The 23,910-nt window shown below is 45.0% G+C and overlaps 1 protein-coding gene across 10 annotated transcripts in view; it reads left to right on the forward strand.

Moving 5' to 3' along the window:
• LOC143369102 (uncharacterized) overlaps positions 1-22,286 on the forward strand; it is a 366,056-nt gene extending 343,770 nt beyond the window's left edge. For 5 of the 10 annotated variants that reach the window (XM_076812559.1, XM_076812561.1, XM_076812563.1 and 2 more), the window contains 4 exons: positions 1,775-1,996; positions 9,909-10,067; positions 14,969-15,010; positions 15,535-22,286. In XM_076812559.1, coding sequence (XP_076668674.1) covers positions 1,775-1,996; positions 9,909-10,067; positions 14,969-15,010; positions 15,535-17,040 — 1,929 coding nt within the window. In that variant the 3' untranslated portion in view covers positions 17,041-22,286. The remainder of the gene's footprint in view (positions 1-1,774; positions 1,997-9,908; positions 10,068-14,968; positions 15,011-15,534) is intronic. The other 5 variants (XM_076812562.1, XM_076812565.1, XM_076812566.1 and 2 more) reach the window with 5 other exon arrangements.
• Positions 22,287-23,910: the final 1,624 nt, after the last annotated feature.

The following is a 23,910-nucleotide window of genomic DNA, read 5'->3' on the forward strand; positions in this document are numbered from 1 at the left end:
GGAATCCTCTAACACATGTGTGAATTAACCCCGATTGATGGAACACCGAAAGGATGCTCCGCGGGGGCATCGAAACTACCCCCCTCTCTTTGTCTTTCATCCCCCTAAAACAGCCTTCAGATTTATCCGTGTCCTCTGACCTTATTGGGCGGGGCGAGGGTACACCGAAACCAGCGAGCGACGCCTATTTGACAGAATAGAACACGGTATTTAGCTCCACGTAGAGTAGTGATTAGATGTTCCTCCCTCTTTTTCTTCTGGGCGTTGATAAGCCCCGCTCTGTGACGTCAATCGCTCCGAATTAGAATTCCTCACCATTGGGATAATTGAATATTCAGTTTCAAGGGTCTTCCAGGAGGGGTTAATGATCCACGATATTTGGCTTCGTGTTCACGGTTCGTTTCTAATGAAATTTCGTTTACTAATGAAAGCTGATTTTTAAGCGAAAATTAATTTGTGGGAAATGCGTCTAATCGAGGTGTGGTAGATTCAAGAAGAGATTAAAGTCAGCAGATCGGGGTGTGATACTAACGGCCAGAAAGAACAGATGAAGACTGAAAAAAAAGTTAAGTTGGCTCTTTTTACACCTCCCAAAACAGACCCCACTTCCTGTATACGGGGCGCTCTTTCGCATCATTTGATCCTCTCGCTCTCTTTTACACACCACTTTACTCTGTCTTTCCGCCTGCATCTCACACTGTTTCTTCCTATCTGACTGTCTACTTAGACCCTCGGGCACTACCGATGCTCCTCCCTCAAGTCTTTCTCATTTTGCTATTCTGTATGAAAATTCAAGATGCTTGGCAGACGTTCGTTAATAATTTATAGTTGGAACTAAATCAGTTGACACCTCAGGGACAGTTTCCTGAATACGAATCAAGTCAGCTGTAATTCCACTTTTTTCGCTTTCCAGACGATCTAGAACCTTTACAAGAAGTAGGATGACGGGGATCGTCGAGCTTATTGGCTTTGAATGGGCAGCTGATTTTGTCCCAACTAACTGTAGTAACCTGTTAGCCAGCATAGTTGATTGTGGATATACGAATGTTATTTATTACAAAGAATCCCATAATTTTTTACTCAAGTTGGGACTACATAATCACTTTAAACATTATCACGTGACCGTTCTGACCTTTCAGCAGAGAACCGTTTATTCTCATCACTTTTCCACGAGGTCATAAGTTCAGTTGTATACCTGTAGCTATTTGATCCGGTAGACTATCTTTCCAATCCATACTTCTGTTAAGAGACTATATCCACGATCAATAATAATCCCCTGTAAAATAAAATATGTCCCCACATACGGTCGTTCACTTTGACCTAAGTAGTTACATCATTAACCATCCATACTCATGACAGACACCAACTCTACAACAGCCACTTAACAATCCTTGAAACTCTACCATCAAGCAACAAATACTCATCCTGCATCCACATCATTGCTTCGCCCTTCAAGAGCAAACCGACCACCAGAACTCTTTCTGAAATCCTTCGATCCCGTTCAGCAACTTCATCCCTGATCCCAGGCAGCCAATGTATCTCGAAGGAGAGAGCCACCTTCGTGAAAAAAGGGAAGAAAGAATGGTTCACACGTCGGTTTACCGCCTCACCCAAGCGATTCCCAGAGTTGACCCCGGTTTTGCAACCCCCCCCCCCCCCCCACACCCACGTACATACGCCCCTCTCCCACACACCCTACCCATAAAACACCCTCTAGCCCCTTTTTGGCCACATAGATAGAGTGCCATGCCATGCGTGTTCGCTCTTGCTGTAGGTATGTCGCGAGTTTCAACGCGGGGCGTGCAAACGCGGCGAGACGGAGTGCCGGTTTGCGCACCCCCTCGAGTCGGTGCAGGCGAACAAGGACGGCTCTGTGACGGTCTGCATGGACGCTGTCAAGGGCCGATGCAATCGGGACCCCTGCCGCTATTTCCACCCCCCTCTGCACCTTCAAGCCCACATTAAGGCCGCACTACAATCCCGGGCTAGCATTGCGGTAATGCATTCTCTCTCTCTCTCTCTCTCTCTCTCTCTGTCTCTCTCTCTCTCTAGCTCTCTATCTCTCTATCTCTCTTTCTATCTCTCTACTCTTTCTCTCGCTCTACTCTTTCTCTCGCTCTCTCTCTCTCTCTCTCTCTCTCTCTCTCTCTCTCTCCCCCTTTCTTTATCAATCTGTCTCTTCATCATTGCTAATTCTTCCCCTTTGGTTCTAACTTTCTCTTCACTTCTCACACACTGTTCATTCTATCACCACATAAGACCCCCAAAGGTGTTTTGTTCGTTTTCCATTCCATCTAAAAAAACACGTCCCCCCGTTCTGTCCTGTCAACCTTGAATCCAGGTGAGTGTACCTATACGGAACGACACATCTGTACCCTGTCCCATGAAATCTTCGTCCTCCTTCATCCCTCGGAGTATTCGACCGCCCCTTTTCCGTTCCCCATCGCCCGAAGCCACTTGGCCGAGCAGCGTCATTAAAGGAATGAACTACCCGAACGTACCTGGCGAGCGGAAGTCGAGCGACAGTGCGTCGGGGCACCTGGAAGACGCCGTCGCCGCTGAAGTCTCTCCCAGGAAACGCGGCACGAGGCTCTTTGTCTGCCAACGGTTTGCGCATGTTTGCCGCCGCGGTCGCGTCTCCTTTCTCGCTGGACCCATTAACGAACGCTCGCGGGACGTAATTAGATACGTGCTTCTGTCAGAAGGAACCTCGACGTTAGTGGGTTACGCGCACTGATCTATATATGCAGGCTTCTGAGCGTAAGAAGGCTCCGCGACGATTCGAACCGCGTCACTTTGTGGATAAACGTACTTTTCGATTCACATGACGCCATTAGTTGCTAGCAGCAACATTACTGTACGGATTTATACTCCACCCCATTTGCTTTCTTTAAGAAATTCAGATGGCGAATATGGTTTATTCTCAATGATGACGCACGGTTCAATTGTAACAGAAACTTTGGGCCCATACCATACCCAGCACGATATGCACTCGTTATAAGCTCGTCGAATGGGGCTGGCGGCGGGCGTACGGCGCTTTGTGGACGCCATTCCGCGCGGCTGATGGCGCGAGTGAGAAAACCCAACAGCGAGCGAGAGGAACCGAAAGAGCCTCTCGCCCGTTCTCGGGTTCTCTCACTCTCTTGCGAAGGATTCCAAGAAATGGTAGGGATAGTCGCCGGCCGTACAACGCATGGTAGAAACGGGCTTATAACGAGTGGGTACTGTACAGTATTTATTCGCTAAGAGCTCGTGGCTCGGAACCGGCGGTGAGCATTTAACGTAGAGGGGGCACGATTCCGAGCGATCGTTCCTCGCTTCTTTCTTGCCGAAGGCGTGAGCGAGACGAAAGGAGAGCGAGCTAAGCCCTTATCTCCATCGCGCACGCAAAGGAAGGACGAAGTATCAGGCGCTCGAAAGATAGAGCGAGACCAAGTATCAACGCGTCGTCTGGCTCGAACCGTTCCTCGCTCTCGTTCCATATTGCTCTCGCCCTCGCGTGACAGAAGTGAGACAGAAGTGGTGGGTGTACCGAAAAGCAGTCAACGTGTAGGCCAAACTGAGCTCTCAGAGAAGAAGTACTGTATATATAGATCAGTGGGTACGAGGCAATTTCCCCTCCTCCTCCACCGACCTACCCCAGGTTCTTTAGCTCTTCGCTCACCCTCACTCTCTTCACGCCTTTCTCTTTCACTCTGCCTTTCTTCTTCCGTGTGGCGTGTGCTTCATGTGCCGATGTTTTGTATAATGTTCGCTGGAAATTGGGTATTTATAGCCGACGCTCTGTGTGTACGATCCGATCGCCTGAGCTTGGCGGAAAAGTGCGGCGATAAGTTAGAGTCTGTATCACCGACCATACGTGTACATCTGTCGTGGCTTTAATTGGTGAGATCTGAGTGGACAATGAAGAATTTGCATGGAAGACGAAAGCTCGAGATGGTGTCCAGGTCCAAAATGTTGGATCATGGAGACAAAGGATAAAACCTTTTTTTTTTACTTATTCCACCGTACACTATATTTAACCGTTTGACTGCGGACGTCGTTTGATCGAGGGATGCCAAACTTGCGGGAGTTTGAGTAGAGTAAGCCAGCGCGATCGCGCTCATCACAGTTTCGGTGGAATAAGCGGGGAACTTTTTTAATTTACATTTTATCAAGACGTTGTATATATATACTAAGAATTGAATGTTTTTTTTTTAAAGACTTGAGTCGCCGAGCAACGGCAATACATTTGTCGCAGTTTGTAAAATGAAGAGTGCGCTCGCGCTTGTCCGCAGTCAAACGGTTAAGATTCAGAAGAGAAGTTTATCACTGTAAGAGACTGCTAGTATAGAGTGTAAGAGATTGCAATGATCACTACTTTTACGGATAAATCCGCGGATCTGGGTCAGTGAGGATTTCATTTACAAAGAGTGTATTGAAAATTGGCGTCGAAACGTGTGCTTCTTTAGATTTGTATATTCTACTGAACATGTAGATGAACCATGTGTCGCAATTGAGAAAAGGGTTGTTAATATTATGGCCAGTCGAATCGCACAGAGTTGCTTCAGGGTGTGGAACCTATTGTCTATATTAGAAACTTACATTCAAACATAAGTATTCAAACTATAGTCAGTTCTAACTTCACTTAGAATACATACTTATTTTCTAACAAAAGTAACAGAGACATTCAAGTCCCATGTATAAAACAGCGCCTTCAAAGAAATTGGAGGTAAGAACGTCGAAAAACAGTTGAAACAAATATTTTCCAGTTTACATAAGCCGTCTAAGTATAGTTTAAAATATTCCTCTGTTTTTCCGTCCCTCGCTTGCCAGATTTAAAAAATCGAATGTCTGAGAGAACCTGAAGATCAGCAATGTGTATACGAGTTACTAAAAAAATATTATTAATATACGTGCATAAATATATTTTATGCGCGCAATTTGTTGCAAAGTATCTAACGATAAAGACAAAAGCTGTGGAATAATAACATCACTGAAATTCTTTAATCACTATCTGACAACGAGTGAACACCCTTACACGGTTTGGTCCCCCTCTACTTATTCCACATTCGGGGGAGACTCGTTCCCAAGAAACAACTTCATACTTTTTAATTGGCCGAAACATTAACAATCCTTTGCGCAGAAGCAAATCGTTCGCGATATACGGTTCCTTTTGAATGGTTCACCTCTTCGCCAAGTAGGTAGGTATGTATACATGTACATAAAAATAAAGAAAGCAATGCTGACCTTGCATTTAACGAGCGAGAATCTCCACCGATCTAAATACGTATGCACATGTATTCGTGAGACCTGTGATCGTTTCTTTTTCTACGCACTATACATTCTTCATGAGGAACAAAAGGCTCGAAGCGCACGCATATATCCTCCTTGACCGCGTACCGTACACTCCCTCCTGTCACTCTCGTTTTTTCTGCCTTCACAAACCTTTTATCTCTCTCTCTCTCTCTTTCTCTATCTATCTCTCTCTCTCTTTCTCCTTCTCTCTAACTGTCTGTCTATTCTCTATCTTCAATCTTTCACGTGTACTGTCACCCTCTTTCAGTTTCCTGGGTTTGCGTCAAAAGGAGCTTTCGTTGCTGCGCTGCTTTTCGCCAATCTACGTCGAATATATACGTCGGGCTTCTCCCTTGAACGCAGTAGTCCCTGATATCATACTCTCTATCTCTCTTTCTCTCTGTCTCTCTCTCTCTATATATATATATATACGCTATTACACACGTATCGAGCCCTATATCTGTTTCTCTTTCTCTCTGTTAATACATACGTATTTCTCTACATGTATGATGTACAGCACTGTCGCACGTGAGACAGGTTGTCCGAGACCGCAGAAGTAAAATTGGCCAATAGTTGCGCAGTGCTCGAATTACGCGATAGCCGTAGCCGGTGTGCCGTCGAATGCAAATTAACTCGTTCAGTGCTGAATAACAGCCATTTGCCGATCGAATGTGACGAAGAGCTTAATTAAACGTGAATTTTGCAAGCGCGCGCGCGCGCGATTCGTCGCACGGCCGGGTTTGGAAGAAGCCGAAGAACGGTTATCGCTCAATACGGTTATCGCTCATCTTGTATATTATACATCAGTTACCATCTTGTTTCCTGTCTTGATTTTGATTTTCTTCACCTGTGACATCAGACCCGTTCACGGTACAGCCTCCAATCGTCCTTTGTTCTCGTACACACGGTCCCTCACCCACGCCCCTCTCCCCTGTGTTTGTCGCTTTTGTGTTCGTCCATTTTAACATCCCTGAAACTGTACGATGTCCAGCCGTTTTCGTAGAGTGTAGTGAGTAGTACACGAGGCAGAATTCTTGTCAACATCACCGAGATACACCACTGTTCTATTTCTCTCTTTCTAGCAGCCTATCGCAGCTATCCAGGTGCAAACCAACTAGTCGCAATACACCAATTCACCTGTTGTTCGGTACCTAGGTCGTAACCAAAGTACAAGGTGTTCCCGAAAGCTACGCGTGACCGCTCCATTTCCGCTCGTAGAGTCACGTTTTGGAACGAATAGAAAGCAGTCTGAATGTGCTTTTGCTAGCTGTCTTGCCCTACCTGTTCAACAGACCGTTGACACCTCGAAATGGAGCGGGACCACGGTCTTGTAAATAAGAAGTAGTTAAAGTGACATGTATCTTACGACACGTACACCACTCTGCTGACAAGCTGTGCTGCACGAACCCCCGGCTATCAACCCTCGCTGCTGTTTTGCTGCCCCACACAAAAAAAAAAAAATACGCTACACCGGGAGCTGTCGAACCTAAAAATGGGAAAGATTCGATGGGTTTGTTGGGAGGTGTGGGCCGGGGAAAGAAATATCTTCTCGTGGTCTGTCCTCGTTGCATTGTTCCAGTAACGATCGGTGCATCCCCGATCTCGAACGCGGACGATCGCTACTGGAACATTGCTGTCGAGCGGCCGACTGGTATCATCGAGCTTAGCAAAGACTTGACAATTGTCCTTCGATTGCTGCGATCTCGTGATCAGAGCTGATCGTATAAGAGTAGTAAAACGTTCGGTAAATACGGAAAGTACGCGATGTTCCGCGACTAGAGCCGAGGTGTCGAGGGACAATCGATGGGCTACTGCCGCTCTAAGATGAGGAAAGGGAGTTCTTTGAGCCGAAATCAGCCATATGTGTGGAGATTCTGCGTTTTACCGACATGTCGCCACTCAGCTCGTGCGCTTGTCCTCGAGAGGGCAAAATTGCCCATTGTCTGGGGGATAGAGATCCAAAAGTAGAAAGAGACACGTGGGGAAAAGACATTTTCAGCGACGTCGCGCGGAAGAGAGCTGCAGCCACAACCGGGCGCACAATGGAAGAAAAGTCTCACACGGACGATTGCGGCAGACCAGCTTGTTGGCAGGGAAGTCTGATTCTCTCAAAAGTGGTATTCAATTTCCCAAGGGTGCATGCCGCGTTCCGACGTTCGATGACCTTCCCACGAATTCGCCTCGAGGACGTGGACGAGCGAAATTTCACCGAGATTCCCGGCTCCTTGGCCTGGCAACTCCCGCTCTGGATGCTTTGCCCGCGAAACCCTGGCAAAAACTGATTTTCAATCCTTTTTGCTCGCGTTCACTGTTTTGCATCCAGGCACTAGACGGACAAAAACCATTTCATTCATGAGTACCTTCTCTCGACACTTCAACGTCGCATCTTCAGCCAGATCCACGGTAGTAGTAGGTGCCTGCACGTTTCTGGGTTTGGGCAAATAGAGAAAGATAAACAATCGCGGCGAATTTGCCAAATGAATTGATTTAATCACAGAACGGGAGCTTTTGATATCCGTAAGAGAGCGCGGATATTCCGTCCTCGCGGTCTCGTCCATTAAATCGATTAACCTCAACCTCGCCGCCCGCCGATGGCGTCATCGAAAATCGCGTCTGATCGAATTAAACGCCACGAAAATGCACTCTTCGGAATTACCACTCCATATCTAAATGTCTGTCAAATGTACAACACAATATCTCTCCCTTTGATACCTCCACAGAAGATCAACCAGCGGATTAAGACTCTCTTCATTGTCGATTGACAGAGTTACATGATCGCACGCGCACCCACACATACGCACATGTACACACACGCTCATGTACACAAGCGTTCTCAATAGTGGATGGGTAGACAGAAACACGCTGGGTCAACGGACTCTGGGGGCTGAACCAGCTAGCACGTTCATGAGGAGCACGTGGAATTATTTTGCGGATTAAATCGTTATTGTTTCTCCTGTGAATCTTTTCAGGGGTCTGGAGAGCCTGTGCTTCCTGCTTTCTCCCTCTCGTTTGCTTTGCCATCCCTATCGTAGACACGCCTCTTGGCTGTGTGGTTGTTGGTCACCTTGTTCCCTTGCAACTTTCCCAAGAAGAGTTGGAAGAAGCGAACGGAGAGGGAGAAAAATGGAACGATAGCAGAGAGATATATCGACGAAACTAATAAATCTCGACGGATAGCCCCAATTATTGCAGGCTTTGAACGAGTCAACAACACCAGCTGGGGTATCCCGATAGACGATGGAACTATTCCCTGTGATTTCTCACTTCTCTTTTCCACCATTACCTAGGATGTATTATTTTCACTTACCAGGCTTCCTCTTCTATCAGGGACGTCATGTTGGGCCACCCTAGTCGTTCGATCTCGGTCTTCAGGATATCAGCGCTGTTAGCTTGCTGATCGTTCCTGATGGGCAGGCAGCTACATATATATCGGTGTCGCGAAATTTACTGTTACCATTGTCCATAATTATTCTTACCAATGTCGCTATTAACCATTCTCGTTTCTATAACAGACGTGTCCACTGTTATCGTCATCACCTCTATGGGCGCCATGATTCGCCAACCCCTTCACAGCGTTTCTTTTAAATTCTGTCTACATTTCTATCCCCTCTTCTTTTATTCCCTTACAAGTTTCAGAATAACTGTTTCAGAATACCGCGCTTCAAGACGGATAAACGCAGTTCCAAACCGTAGTCTCTGTTATTTGCTCCTTTCTAATTCGAGGAGGCTCCACCGTCTGGCGGGTATTTTACACGGCTAGACCAAGCTCTTCGTCTTTCAGTTCCGTTGTCAGCTGCGTTTATCGAGTACAAGCCGCGCCCGTTTGCGCACAGTCGACAGAACATAGCCTCTCTAGTTCTCCGCATCGTGAAAAACGAGATCTCCGCGGAAGGATTGCTAAAGCGATCAAGTCTCAAGATAGATACGCGTTGTAATAGCATCGATCTGGGAGCAACACGAGAAGCTTGTTGCGTCTACATGCGCTGGAATATTAATGTCCGTGTCGTTTTACGCTGTCGAAACGTTCGCGCGTCTTGAAAACGCGCCATGATCCTCCCGATGCTCGTAATAATAAAGATATACGTATATATACACATATACATATATAAATATGTATGTATATGTGTATATATTATATAGACGACACTTTTTTTCTATGATACAATTATCGCGAACTGTCGTTTCTCGCCTATAGCCTCAACTGGTCTGTTTTTCTTTTTTTGATTTTTATCTTGCCCTCTGTCCGCCTGACGATGCTTCTTCATGCTTGCTGACAATACCTTCGTGCGCTTCGCTACCTGCCAAAACTTAACGCCTGCGAAATCGTGTACGCCCTCTGGAACGCCGAAACCAATATCAACCGATCGATCGCCGCACACATAACGCCGAATGCAAAACGAATCGAAAAATAAAATGTGTACAATGATCATCGACGTCAACTGCGAACCGACCATGAAACGACGACACGTACACGTGGGATGTTTCTAAATTAAAAACCGACAAAAACAATGTGTCTCGGAACTTGGAACACGGGGAATACTCTGGATTAATTGGGAAAAATTTCAAACGATCGAACGAAAAATGTAAAAAAAAAAATAATAAAAAAAAAAAATGCAAAAACTAAAAAGCAGACGGCGACGATGCCGACGAGTATGGCGGGAATGGGCGCGTTGGCCGGCGGAGTGTCAGGAGTGCCAACTGCAATTCCCGGAGGACTTCAGAGCGCCAGTATGGCGGGCATCGAACTCGGCAAGAAGCGGATGCGCGACTCCAATGACGATCTGCTAATGGTACCACGGCTTATGCATGGAGTACACTTTTTTCCTTTCTCGTAGCTGGGCTAGGGAAAAATGGCCCTAACCTTTCACCGTTGTCGAACGTTCATAGTTCTAACTCTGGTTCTCACTTTCCAAATGGTTTTCTTCAACTCCTTGGTCGGCGCCACTTGTGCAAGATGTTTGTCCATGTTTGCATACATAAGTTTCACTGTACAGATGTAGTCAACAGTATTTCGCATGGCCCTGTCAACTCGCTAATCGTTTTCTTCATACAGAAAATGGATTAATCGGTAAATAATAATAGTAAATTCAACGAGACTTTATATTATACTATCAGAGTGCCAGTTTTCCTGGTGCAAGTTGTATGTTGGTTAAAGACAGACGCGTTGCTCCCTGTTAAGTAATTGGGAGTAGAAGATTACTATGCGACACTAGCGGTCGGTTCGCGAACTAGTAGTAATGGCCGACGCAAGTACACAATTTATTGGGGTCTACCAATTTTCACAGCATCGAACTGTATGCAGAAATAAATGTTGTGCAACAAACTACAACGTTACAACGAACAATGATCTCAATTTAAGTTTTCATAAAAGTGCCAAAAAGTGGAGCAACGTAAAATTGTTCGCATTGCATACTCTTACGTATTCCAAAATTCTGTTTAAATGTATTATCGACATTTTTACTGTAAGAAATAACTTTGAAATAAACTTTTACACTACTGGATCCATACAAACATATAGTAAAAGGTATACTTGCGTCGTCCATGTTTGTTACGGTACACTAGCGCCACCGTTCCGGCGGTGGTAGATTCCTTTGCCAATATGGGCGCACTGAAAAGTGCTTTCAAGTTGATGACACCTCAAAGTCATCTGCGAAGCTGTTACTCCAAATATTTTTAACAGTTTGTATTCAACGCTATTCAATTCTCGAAAGATTCTTAGAATTTGCGCCTTGGAATCGTTTTGTTCAAATAGTCGACCAACAGAAGGCAATGTAGGAATATTCACGCTCCCCTATACAAGGTTGCAACTTGTAAATGAGCAACGTTTCCTGTGAGCGCAGAGTAGTCGAGGGAAACGACATCGGAAAGTTTGGGCCATTTTCCAGAAGTCCGTTCGTAGTCGTATCTTTAAGTTTACGAATACAGTAATTGCGATTGTGAATACACTGCCGAGCGCGCTTAGAGCTCTAGCTCCTCTCTCTCTCTGTCTCTCTCTCTGTCTGTCTCTCTCTATCTCTCTCTCGCTCTTTCACTCTCTCTCTCACACACATTTTTTTTCTAAGCTGCTATATGGCCTCGGTACAAAGTACACGATCCTCCAGGAATATTTCCGCGCGATATTTCGGGCTGATATCTTTAAATTCCTCGCGCACTTTCACGTATTTCGGGCCGCTACGTGTTTTCCCTTACGAGTCTATACCAATTATTCGCGTCAGTCACACTTTATTATTGGCTTCTCCTGTCTCTTCGACAGTGCTATTCGAAATTCGGGAGTCTACTCTTTCATTTCTCTTTTCAATTATTTCTGATTCCTTAATGTTCACTTTGCTCGTTAATTTCGCTTCGTAATGTCGTTCGTTGCAGTGTTGTCCGTGCCAGAGCTTACGCCTCGTAATGTATTTATAGATCGCTTGTTATTCGTTTGTCAGTCATCATCCACGAATCAGCCAGTCGCAAGAACCGAGCACAATCACTTGTAAAAACGTTTACGGTAAAGGAGAGCACAGCAAACGGCGAAAATGGTTCGTGGTTGGTGAGAAACGTACACGATCGATTATAATGTATATCGTCCCCCTTTGGCGTATCCTTTGCCAACATTGAGAGAAGATCTGCGATTAAGTGAATCGAATATAATTCATATTTTGATCGTGATCCGATCGCGATGGCTACGCTTGCAGTCTGGAGTCACGCGCGCATCTCAGTGTCAGAATTAAGAAATCGAGGAATTTAAACTTCTCCGGTCATTTTGGACCGAATAGCCTGCTACCAGTGTGCACTGCGAAAGCACTCGCAAGAAGAATCGAATGATGACAGGTTTAACTTGAATACCAGGTTGAAAGATCCCCGAAAATGGACCCGTAGTTCGTAATTTAAGTACTTGCATTTGGACTTCCTTGTGGATAGAGATGTTCCGAATATTCGATGGTCACGCCATCTTTGTTTGGCATAGTGTCGAAGCATCAGCAAAGACAAACACAATGGCTCTTATTAGTCGAAGCTATTTGAAATGGGGTTAAAGTAATCTCCAGTTATCAAGAAATCCAGTATGTGGTGATCCCTAGATATGTTTCAACTTAAATCGGGAATAGTTGTGTTTGATGATTTTCCGTGGAACAGATTAAAATCAGGTGGTGTGCAAGCAATACTCTTAAGTACATAAGCCAGCATTTATCATAAAGTTGGGTCCAGACGAAACGCGTGGCGCAAAAATTGCACAAAACCCTCGCGAAACTGTGTAAAGGCTTCTACTTCCTCATAGCGACCTAACCCGATAACGTGGTTCCCACGTTTTTCTCTAGTTTTTCTTTAGTAAGTGGTAAATTATAACGAATGCAGCACCCGCAATTTTGTTACACTTGCCACGATTCATAGCCAACACTTTGCGCACTATGACACAACCGCGGACACGAACGTAGCTGCTGCGGGGAGTTTTGCGCGGGTTTGCGCCCCGCGGTGCATTTGGTTTGAACCCACCTTGATGCTAAACGAGCCACAACATTTGTCGCCCTCGGCACGTTGAGGTTCTCAGTGTTCTTAATCGTTCCGAACGGTGTACAAAATGGTGCGCTTGGCTCTTTGATACATGACACTCCGATGAGCTACCTCGCTGCCTTCATACTCTGGCCTAGAGTCGATGCGTCAGCGGGTATTGAAGTTGCGCACTTAGGGTTCATTTCTAGGTATGCTTGCGCTTGGTGTTCGGGTTAACACCGGTGCAACTCGATTCAAACGAAAACAATCGCGGAGCACTAGCCTGATCGGAAATGTCAGCGGACTTAACGTTGTCCTTTCGTTCGCCGATGTTAAATGTCATGCCGCAAAGTTGACGTGCGAGACGGTCAGCATTCCTGTACGTCGGCGGGAAATATGGATGCGAAGCCTGAAAATGGCGAGTAATTATTATGTTTAGTTGAGAAATGCGCGCGTGCGTCACAGCGAACACCTCCGACGACATTCTGAACTCTAATCTCCGTACGTCAGGACCTTCTTGCGAGTAGAGCGAACAGAACGAAAGAAGATCGATTTATCGAGGAATATAGAGCCAGAGTTTGGTACTGGAAAGTTGGTACTGCGCTTACGGAGCGTTAGATCTGTGTAAATTTTGAGCTTGCGCCGATGATGCATGTTGTGCTTAAGCGACTACCGAGGTGATGGTGTCGAAATATCATCCCCTCGACGCTCTGGACGATTACCCCGAAGGTTTTGCGTCATTATTTTCTTTTAAACAGACAACCAGCAACTACGGTACCCGCGATAAGTGTACGGAATCTTCCACCTTTCTTTTTCTTTGGTTCCTTTGACGATCTCTGTCTTCTTGGTTCTAGAGCCGCGCGGAACCTGCTAAGAGAGCAGAGTAGGTCGCTTGTATACATACACTGGCTACCTTCTTACGCTACTTTTTCTCTCTGACAATCTCTTTATCTTTCTTTCGCCACGGACTGTCGACCGTTCTCTCTATTCCCTCTGTCGTTTTATTGTCTTAACAGCGAACTGTGTCGGTCCACGTCTCCTCCGCCTAAGAATCTCTGTTCTCAATCGGCACCCGTTAAACTTTTCTCTTTCATTTCTAAATTCAACGAAGACTTCTCTCCACGATTTCGTTGTTCCTTCCTATTTTTCGTAAATCAATCGACAGAGAGACCGATTTGACGTATTGCATTTTTAGCTTGCGACACATTTCCCTCCCCTTTTTTGTAACTGGCAAATTGTTCCGCCGTTGGATAACCCCGAAATTCTGTATTTGTATCCAGTTAATGGCATCGAATCCACCTTATTGCGTGAGCACCAGTTCTGTACACACACACACACACACACACACATACACACACGCGCGCGCATATATATATTTGTCGTTACAACAATGGCAACACTATGCCCCGCTGAATACTCGAAGACATCACCAGCTTTTGAGCTTTTGCATCCAAACTACGCAGCTTCTGACTAAAAACCTTGTGACACATCGATAGAACACACATTGTTTCTGTTTCGCTTCTTTTCTCCACTATCTGTCGCCGAATGGTTAATCACAACGTCGTCTCTGTTTATTGTCTTTGCTCACAGCTTTCGCGGCTCCTATCCACATTCCAACTATTCGCGGTTTTTGTTGACTTTTGCAGCCGATACCCGTCGATCTTCTGTAGAATCTATTGCTGTACAGATACTCGATGAACCTTGCGCGCTCGTTGAGTGAAAACTGTTCGAATTCAAGATTTGCGTTCGGCGTTACATCTCCTAATGGACTGTCTGATTCTCGATTGAAGCAGGAGCCAACGATTCCCCTCGTTAATTGGCCCCCGTGACGGTGTCCCGTAATAAAACGTGGCTGATATTTCTGACACGGTTGAGAAGTAGTCGTGGCAGGGACAAAAACAAAAGACAGCCAGAAAAGAACGGGCGATTTTACAGTTATCCAACAACGAACGTCGTCAATTTGGGGACGTCGCCGCAAGCTGCGTCATCGGCACAACTTTTACACACTGCTACTTGTTACTACTACTATTAACCACTATTATTAACCAATACAACCAACGTTTCGCCGTGTAACCCAGATTCTGTGACTCTATCCGATTCTGTTTCTCTCTAAACCCTCCCCGCCAATCTCACTATCCTCCTGCGTAAATCCGTTTAATACAGACAGTAAACCGCACCTCGTCCTTGAAATTAGTTGAAACCGATCCTGTCTTTGTTGCAGATGGACATGAAGTCTGTCGGATCGTTCTACTACGAGAACTTTGTAAGTGCAGAATCTAACCACTGAATCATAAGCTCGCGCGACACTTTTTTTTTATTATTTTTTTTTCTGTTACGTCCACTCGCTTTGCTCATTGACCGCGTTGATCAGCGTTGATGGAAGACGATGGTAATGCATCGTACGGTGTGCACCGCTTCTCGTGAGATCCGATCTCCGCGAACGTTCCCGCGATATACAAGAGTCTTTTGGCAAAATTGATCGGAGACAAGGCGCCACGCCTAAGCGTTCATCCAAGTTTTCCTCGCAGCGAAGCGAACGTTTGCCTAGCTCAGCTCACTTATGTTGCCTTGCCAAATCTCGGGTAGCCTCCGGCCAGGCCTCCAGCTCCGCTGGAATCAGCTGACAATTCGAAATATAGAATCCCAAAAAAGCGAGAAACCGACGAGCCCCCAAGCGAGCAGAGTCGAGGCTTCCGACTGCAGAAGCTTCCACTCGAGATGCTGGTCCCCCCACGGATGCCCTACCTTTTGCTAATCATAAACATTCCCGCGCTTCTTTTTTTCCAGGCCTTCCCAGGAATGGTTCCGTATAAACGACCGGCGGGCGACAAGTCCGGTATGCCGGTCTATCAGCCGACCGGCGCGACCACCTATCAACAGTTAATGCAGCTGCAGCAGCCGTTCGTGCCTGTGTCATGTGAGTACACTGGAACACCACCCCTACCCACCCAAACCTCTAACCAATCGGTCGTGCAACCCCCGAACGTGCAAAGCAACCACCACGCGGTGGTGGTTCAGTCCTCCTCCTCCTCCCAGGGAACCGGCGGCGCCACAGTCAATAACTGCGCCGACGCCAACAATGGCGTGCTGATGGATCCCTGCAACAACCCACCGCCACCACCTCCAACCGCCGACAATAACAGTAACAATAGTAACGGCAGTAACAAGCAGCCGAGCGCCTCGCAGAATCACGAAATATCCGAGAACGCGCACAACTCCCCCGAATTGAATCACTCGAGTCCCACCTCGATCGCGCAGCAGCAGCATCAACAGGTTCAGCATCAACAGCAGCAAGCGCAGCAGCAGGCGCAGCAGCAGGCGCAGCAGCAGGCACAGCAGCAGGCACAGCAACAGGCACAACAGCAGGCACAGCAGCAGGCACAGCAGCAGCATCAGCAGCAACAACAGCATCAGCTGCAACATCAGCAGCAAATACAGAATCAGTTGGCACTGTCGGCCTCTGGCGTACAGTCCGCGATGAGTCCGCTAACCTCAGTTGCTAGCCTGACCTCGATGCCAGGCGTCGTCAACATGGCCTCAATGGCCTCCATGGCCTCCATGGCATCTATGACGAACGTACCGTCTATGACGAGTATAGCGTCCATGTCCAACTACAACGCTTCGAACGTGGCTAGCCTGAATATGCTCAACAGCCTCGGGATGGCGTCTGGCCTGCCAACTCCCCTCGATCCAGCCGCCCTGGCAAAAGAGGTCGCCCAAAAGAACTACGCGAAAGCGCTTAAGCTCTCCCAGGCTTCGCAGTCGTATCCTATCAACCAGCTGACGGCTCTCAACTACACCGGCGTTGCCTTGAACAAACAAGCCCTGGTGAACCCTGCTGCCGCTGGAAATCCTGGAGTCGCTGGTCTGCAGGCTACAGCGGCGGCCCCTAGGCCAGTAATCCCGAATCTGGCTGGAATTCCAGGCGCCCTGACCTCGCCGCTGTCCGCTGGAATCCTTGCCTACTCTAGACCACACGCAGGGACTCCCATCAATCCCTACTCCCTGATAAGGCAACAGATCCTCCCGAATCCTTACGTTCAAGCCTCGATGCCGACTGTCTCTGGCGTGGCAGCCGCTGCCGCTGTCCAGGGCAGTCCTTACGTGCAGAATCCTTACACGGTCCTATCCGGTGTTGGCAGCGTGCCTGGAGTCGCGGCCGCAGGTGTACCAGGTGTCCCACAGCTATCACAAATTCCAAATCCTGCGACGATCGCGGCGCAACCGCAAGTCGCCATTCCCGTCAGTTCTGGCGTGATCATGCAGCCATACAAGAAGATGAAGACCTCGTAAACGGCGTTGGTCGTTGGTTCGAGGGGAGGACAGACTCCTCCCCCGCTGCTCTGAGCGTTTTTGGTTCCTTCTTCTGGGTCCCATTTGCCTTCTCTCTTTCGGTCATGAACGCTGCGCATCGTTTTTTCCGCGTTTCCTTCAGTCTTGAAGGTGCTCGCGCTCGGAACCACCGAGACGTGTGAGTTAATTCTTATTTTTATGACTGCGTTCACTTTTAGTCATCTTCCGGATCACGGTATGTGTAACTGGTCTTTGAAAATGATTCGACTGAACACGGGATCTCTTATCTAACTTTGTCCCTTGAAATGTTCTCTGCATTCCCAATGTCTTAGAAACTTATTTTCTCCAAAGTGGGTATGGTTTCAGCCACACGGAATTTCAGAAAGTCACTTTGGCTTTTCGTACACAATACAGTCAGATTGTACGCAGAGCAGTTACGTTCTATTTATTTTTTAATTAATATCAAATAGCGTTTTAATCATTTACAAGTCAACGTTACTGAATGCCACACGCCAACAAGACTTTCTGTTTAATGTTGCCACGAAACCGTACAACCACGGCGTACTCTATTACTTCGTACTCTACAAACGTTCAAATACCAGAATTGAGGGAAACGTTTCAAGCGATAAGAGTTCAGTAGAGCACACTTTATACGCGAGTACACGCATATATTTTTTTATTTAGCTCAAGTAGAAGGGGAATTAAATGAAAATATGATACTATAACGAGAAATTGAGCGTACCTTGCGGATGCTATCTTTGATGCGGAAGGAACGACTGAAGCGCTCGTTCATGTCTACGAAAGAGGGAATACCAACCAAGCGAATGCGAAACGAGAAATGAAACGGTGGAGAGAGAAAAAAAAAGAAACAAGAGTTCCGAAAATAGATTCATTTTCTAGTCAGACATTGTCGATGAACAGTGCCTTATTGACCCGATTCTACTCGAAGCGTTTCGAAGCGTAAAGCATTAACGAAAAATATCGACATAAAGACTTTACTACCCTTATGATTTCTCCTTTTCGATATCCCGAGACATCCATGAACGGCTTATTTATTGTTCCATGTTTTACCTTATTTCTTCTTCCGAACTCTCTTCTTCTGTCTATTAAAGTGAATCTATAAAGACTTGCCAGAATTAACTTCACGTTTTGCACGAGCCATTGGAATTAATTATTATTATTATTAATATTATTCATTTTATTTTGCATACGCTCCAGCGTACCTTTGAAATAATAATGGCTTAATATATAATGAATATATAGTCACAATATGCGCGATACAGTTGTGATATATTCATAGTATATAGATATATATATATATATACACACAATTTTTAATTGTAAATTAAATTCAATTGTAACAAGTTGCATTGGTAGGAATGATTTTCTAAAAAAAATTTTATAAAAATTTCTATTGCGACGCGTCGCCACGCGACCAATTTCGTTTTGTTTTTGAATATTATTTCGGTTGTTACGAAGCAAAGAAAAAAAAAAGGGGGGAAAGAAAAATCGTTACCTCGTCATTTTCTCGCGATCGAAGTCCTTCTTTTATAAGCCAAGATGGACGGAAACGAGGCCCGCGGCCTAAGTCACGCGACACGCGCGCAAACTTGCCTTTATTAAGTCGCAGTTTTTAACGTTTATCTCAGTCTGTTGTTGAAGTCCATTCTTTTTATCCCCCTCCCCCCCTTCCCTCAACCCCCTCCCCCTACCCCATTAAATCCAATCACTCGTTAGTCGACGTCGATTGATTCTACCCACTATTACATATTGTTTATCGTTTGTTAGATTTTACTTTTACGTCGTTTACTTGTAGACTAACTATTAAGACAGCGGAAAGGGGGAGGGGACGGAGTGGGAGAAGGGAAAAGCGAAGAAATTTTTATTTTTGCGGATGCGAAACGTCCTGTAGCACCGATCGTACTTTTACAGATTACATTGTCTATTATTGCGAGTTTCTAGAGGCTACGGGTCGAAGCGGAACCAACTGGCCGTCCGTGGCCACGGCAGGAGCGCGCGACCACTTGATTCTGCTCCGCCTGTAGCCGTTAATGTTAAGCATTAACGGTTGCCAGAACGACGTTTCTCCCGGAAGAGACTCCTCCAGATCCGATCTTCGCCCTTTTTGACTTAGCATTAGGGATTAATTGAACTATAGTAACGTACGTTTCCTAGAAACACCTTGCACATCGATGAGATTTGATGCGGAGACGCCGACCGTGCTCGGGGCGATCCTTTTAATTCGTACATATACATACATATACTGAATTAACGTATGCATAGATTTAGCAGAGACTACGTCCTACCTTATTTTATCTAGCGGTTACATGTAATTTATCCGATAGCTATGTGTAACGGCGTGTGAGAGGCGCAGAGAAATGGCGTCCTTCTGTACCACGGCGGATTCAATTCGGGGGAGTTCGTTGCACGCAGGTGAACCTCGTCAATTGCAAAAAAAAAAGAAAAAAAAATAAAGAAACTTCACGAGCTTATCGCAATTTAGAGGAGAAAACGGACGATTGTGAGCAGGACGATCTGAGCGGAAAAGAAACTGGATGTTACGTGCATTAGCGCGCGGGTTAGCGGTAAAGGAGCGACTAATTTCTAAAGGAGAGAGGGGACGATGGAAGACGGGACTGATCCCCAGATATCTCCTGCGAGGAGCAAAGGAGGGATGAGAATCGAAACGAGTTCACATGCGCACCAATGACACACGACCGCACAAAACGTTCGAGAGACACACGAACACACCCCACAGGAGACAAACACACGCGCGCGCACGCGACGTTGGTTAAGCAAACGATATTGTGCATTTCTCATGGATCCGTACTATATAATTAGAAGAACACGTCCTAGCGGGGAATCTGCAGAAAAAGAAAAAAAAAACGAAAAGGATTTCTTTGTGTATTCGTACACGTGTTTGCCAGTGATTTGAACGTTCGTTTAAGTCTGTATAACGTAACTGACGAGGAGGATAAAGATATACCTATATTATATTTAAATATATTGTAGATCTATATACGTGTAAATAAGAATCTTCATTACGCGTAAGGGGAAACGTATCGAGAATGATGCGTTGTATGTATAGATTATATACTATTATACACGTACATACATGCATACATTGAATATTCACTGGTATATACAGTGAGCGGATGAAATGAACGAACGAAAGGAACCGTCTCTGTATGTATTTTTTTTTTTTTTTTTGCGATGCAGGGTGTATCTGTAATTGAATTCTTTAATTGTTTAGATGTTCTGGCTTTAGGAAGGAAATATGTTAAACAAAGTGCATCGTCAAACCTCGTGAAAGTACATATGTATTTGAAAGCGTGCTAGCTCTGTTCCTTTCGTTCGAGCGCGAGATTCAAAGACAGTCTCTCCGGGCGCAGTCGCAAAACACACACATGCACACAGGGCTTGTGCGTTCACGCGCACAAAACAGCAAATATTCAGGGTGTTTCAGAACTGGAAATGCAAACTTGACTCGGTCGTAGAAGTCCGAGGAAGAAACAAATTGGAAGTCTGTCAATTCCACTGTTGTGGAATTCTTGCGACGAAATTCGCTTTACTTGCTTTTAAAGAAAATAGTGCTGAATTTTCTGCCATTCTCTTGTGTTGTTAGACTATCACTTTGAATATTTTTCAATTTTTTTTTCATATATATATATTAGAATATGTGTGTTTTATGTTATCTCGTCATTTTTAATTGACACAGTAATTAAGCAGTGGAAACGATGGATGGTGTATGAACGAATGAGGAATATAGAGTCACGATTGTTTAGAAGACTGTTATTACTCAATTTAAGCGATAGTAATCCATAATAATATATTCGTTCTACAGTATTGAGGTGTCATTTTTAAAAAATTGAATACTTCAAGTTTGAAGACAGTTAATTAGAAAATTTGCTTTTACAGAGGTTTTAGTCCGTGAATTCTATGAATCGGTCAAGTTTGAACATACTAGTATTTTATTAAATCTGTTTTTTTAGTAGACAACGACCAAAAAGGCGGAAATTGTAAAGCCTTTTTAATAATGAAACTGAGTAGTGTAACTCGCGAATCTTAAGTGGAATTGTACATTCTCTATGAAATTTATTTAGGCTACTATTTTTATGTGAAACAGTTATCAAAACAGAGCTCATCGTAACTTACATGTCAGGGCGTAAAGATTTTTTTAGATAACGTTAGAATGATTAAACCACGAGGGAGAATGAAAACTTGAAGGGGTAAGGGAAAGCGGACAGTCTGTAGTCAGACGTGCCTCCGAGTCGATGTGATTGCATCTCTTACTTCAAAAATTCTTTCGAATAAAAGTTATCCAAACCGATAAGATCTTTCGAAAGTGAATTACATTTAGCCAGTCAGAAACACTGCTTCTCCGTAATTGTTTACAAAAGCATTGTTGTAAAAATGATGTCAAGTACAAGTTATTCAGACAGTTGAGAACTTTGAAAACAAGTGTAAATTTAGCAGCAATACCAAGAAAGATTCCTAAGTTACATGAAGGAAAGCACAAGTTATTTTCTCCACTTTCCCTCTAATATAAAAGGCCTAGTCTTAACACCATAAATTTTTTTAAAAAATAGAAAATTGCAGTAATATTAAAACGGGTTCTCTGCAACAAAATATTAGCGAAATAGTCTTGGTAATTCTGAAACACCCTGCACAACGATCAGGACTCGGCATCCTCTTTAAACGTTATTCAAGAAACACGGTCTTCCATAGCGACAGAGTGTACGCGGTTATTTTGTATCGTTTGTTAAACGAAACAGAACGGAGTGGTTGTCTTTAGTGAATGCGACCGGGAGCACCTCAAACGACAACTAGTTATAGTATATTTTCGATGTGTAGCACCGAGAATACGCCTGTTGGAGGTACACGAACAATTTGTACACACACACACACTCACACACGCGGAAATATAAAATTAAGATTAAGGTGACGATAATACACGCGGTTCGTGACTGATTTCGAACAGCCTGATCGAGTAAACGAGAATGCGCACAGGTTGCACGCGGTCTCTGGTTTCCGAAAAACCCGCGCACACGAACCGACGACTCCAGGGTTCCTTCACTTGCTGTTCACACTTGTACGTACACTACTATCGAGAGGGTGGCTGGTATTTTTCCCAGATCCCCACCGAAACCGTGGAACTGCATTTTCCCCCCCGTGAATCGAAGCCGACAACTCGTCGTTACTCCTCTCTTCAGTTGCACAACGTAAGACTTGGAGAATCTCTTTTTTTTTTTAAAAAAAGCTGTACCTTCGTTCCGAATCGATTTTCATGGACAATCATCGGGAGGCACGTGCAGTTCCAAGGCTTCCGTGTTGCATCGACGGAACAACAGCGGAAGTGCCTTCCCCTTGCACTCTTACACCGTATACAAACGAAGACACATTAAACGAAAGCACTACGTCTATTATACATTACATATGATAGGTATTTACACGCATACATATATAGTATGCGATAAAAGCGTGAGCATACGCGTTATTGGTTAATGTTGCATGCGGATATCGTGCAACGAGGAAATATGGCGGGCATACGCCATCAATGAAACAATGTAAGGATTAGTTTGTAAATTATGGGAATTGCGGAAGCGCTGATTACAAAGCGCGTTTCGCCGGCGTTCAAAGCCGCGCGCGTCACAATGCACGCGTATTATTCTCCCATTCATTTAAGAAGGAACCCGTTTCGCGCACGCAGAGTGAGCTCATTGGCTCCGAAAGAGCGTTGGTGGGGGGTGCAGCCAATAGCGGCTTCTCCCGGCACCAATGAGCGTCAACCTGCGCAGAACCGGGGTCTGAACTCGTCGGCCGGCGGGTTCCTTCTTAAATGACAGGGAGGATTAGGTGCCGTTTGATTTAGAATCTGTCGCCGTAGATTAAGATCCAATGCGGGCACTCGCGATTGTACACGTGTGAAGGAAATTTTTGCAAAATAATTCCTGCGGCCCGCTTGCTTGTATGCATTTACGCGTTGCACGATACCGCTGGTGAAAAGAGCGTGAACATAGAACACCACGAGCAGACGTCCTACGAAACGGAACGACACGTCGTTCATTTGATTGGAGGAAACGAATTAATTAGAAGTTCGATGGTTAACGAAGAAATACGTATTATAGCCTGCGCCCGTCGACTCGAATCGGAGACAGTTTATTAATATCGAAAGAAACGGAACGAAACGATCCAAAATACAATGAGAAATGAGTCTTCGAAGGTCCCGAATATGCGTTTTTTTCGCGCGTGCACGCTCACGGGGTTTGTTAAGGAGTCAGCCAGTATTTGTAATAATAATGCTTGAGAAATGCATGAATATTTGTTTTATTAATGCTTCTTCTTATTTCATCTCTTTCTATCAATACAGAACTTCCCGTAAAACTCGCTAATATCCCTTGTAATATTTATATTTATATATATATATATATAAATATATATTGTATATGTATATATATATACATACACGTATATTACTCGATATTGCCGCCCATTATTGCTCACAGCCTTAGCCTCGCTTCCTGCTTCCTTTTTTTTTTAATATCCTTCGACGAGAGGTTTGACTGGATGCTTGTATCACTATTAATTTCTTTTCGTTTTTAACTTTGATTCTTCGATATAATGTTCACGTTATCTCTCAACATAGAATGATCGTTTTGCATCGCGATTATAATTTTGATATTGTCACTTTTTTTTAGCGTTTCTTGGTGTATATTTAAAAAGAAACGCAAGCAATTAATTGATCTGTTGCGACTTGCGAATTTATTCAATTTCTTTTTTCCCTTGGTCAAGCACACGGTCGTTTTTAAGAACCTAGTAGATGTTAGCCGCTTTTATTATGACGAAGCCAATGAGAAAGAGCGGTACCGA

This window comes from Andrena cerasifolii, chromosome 5, assembly GCF_050908995.1.
Source record: "Andrena cerasifolii isolate SP2316 chromosome 5, iyAndCera1_principal, whole genome shotgun sequence".
NCBI classification, from domain to species: Eukaryota; Metazoa; Arthropoda; class Insecta; order Hymenoptera; family Andrenidae; genus Andrena; species Andrena cerasifolii.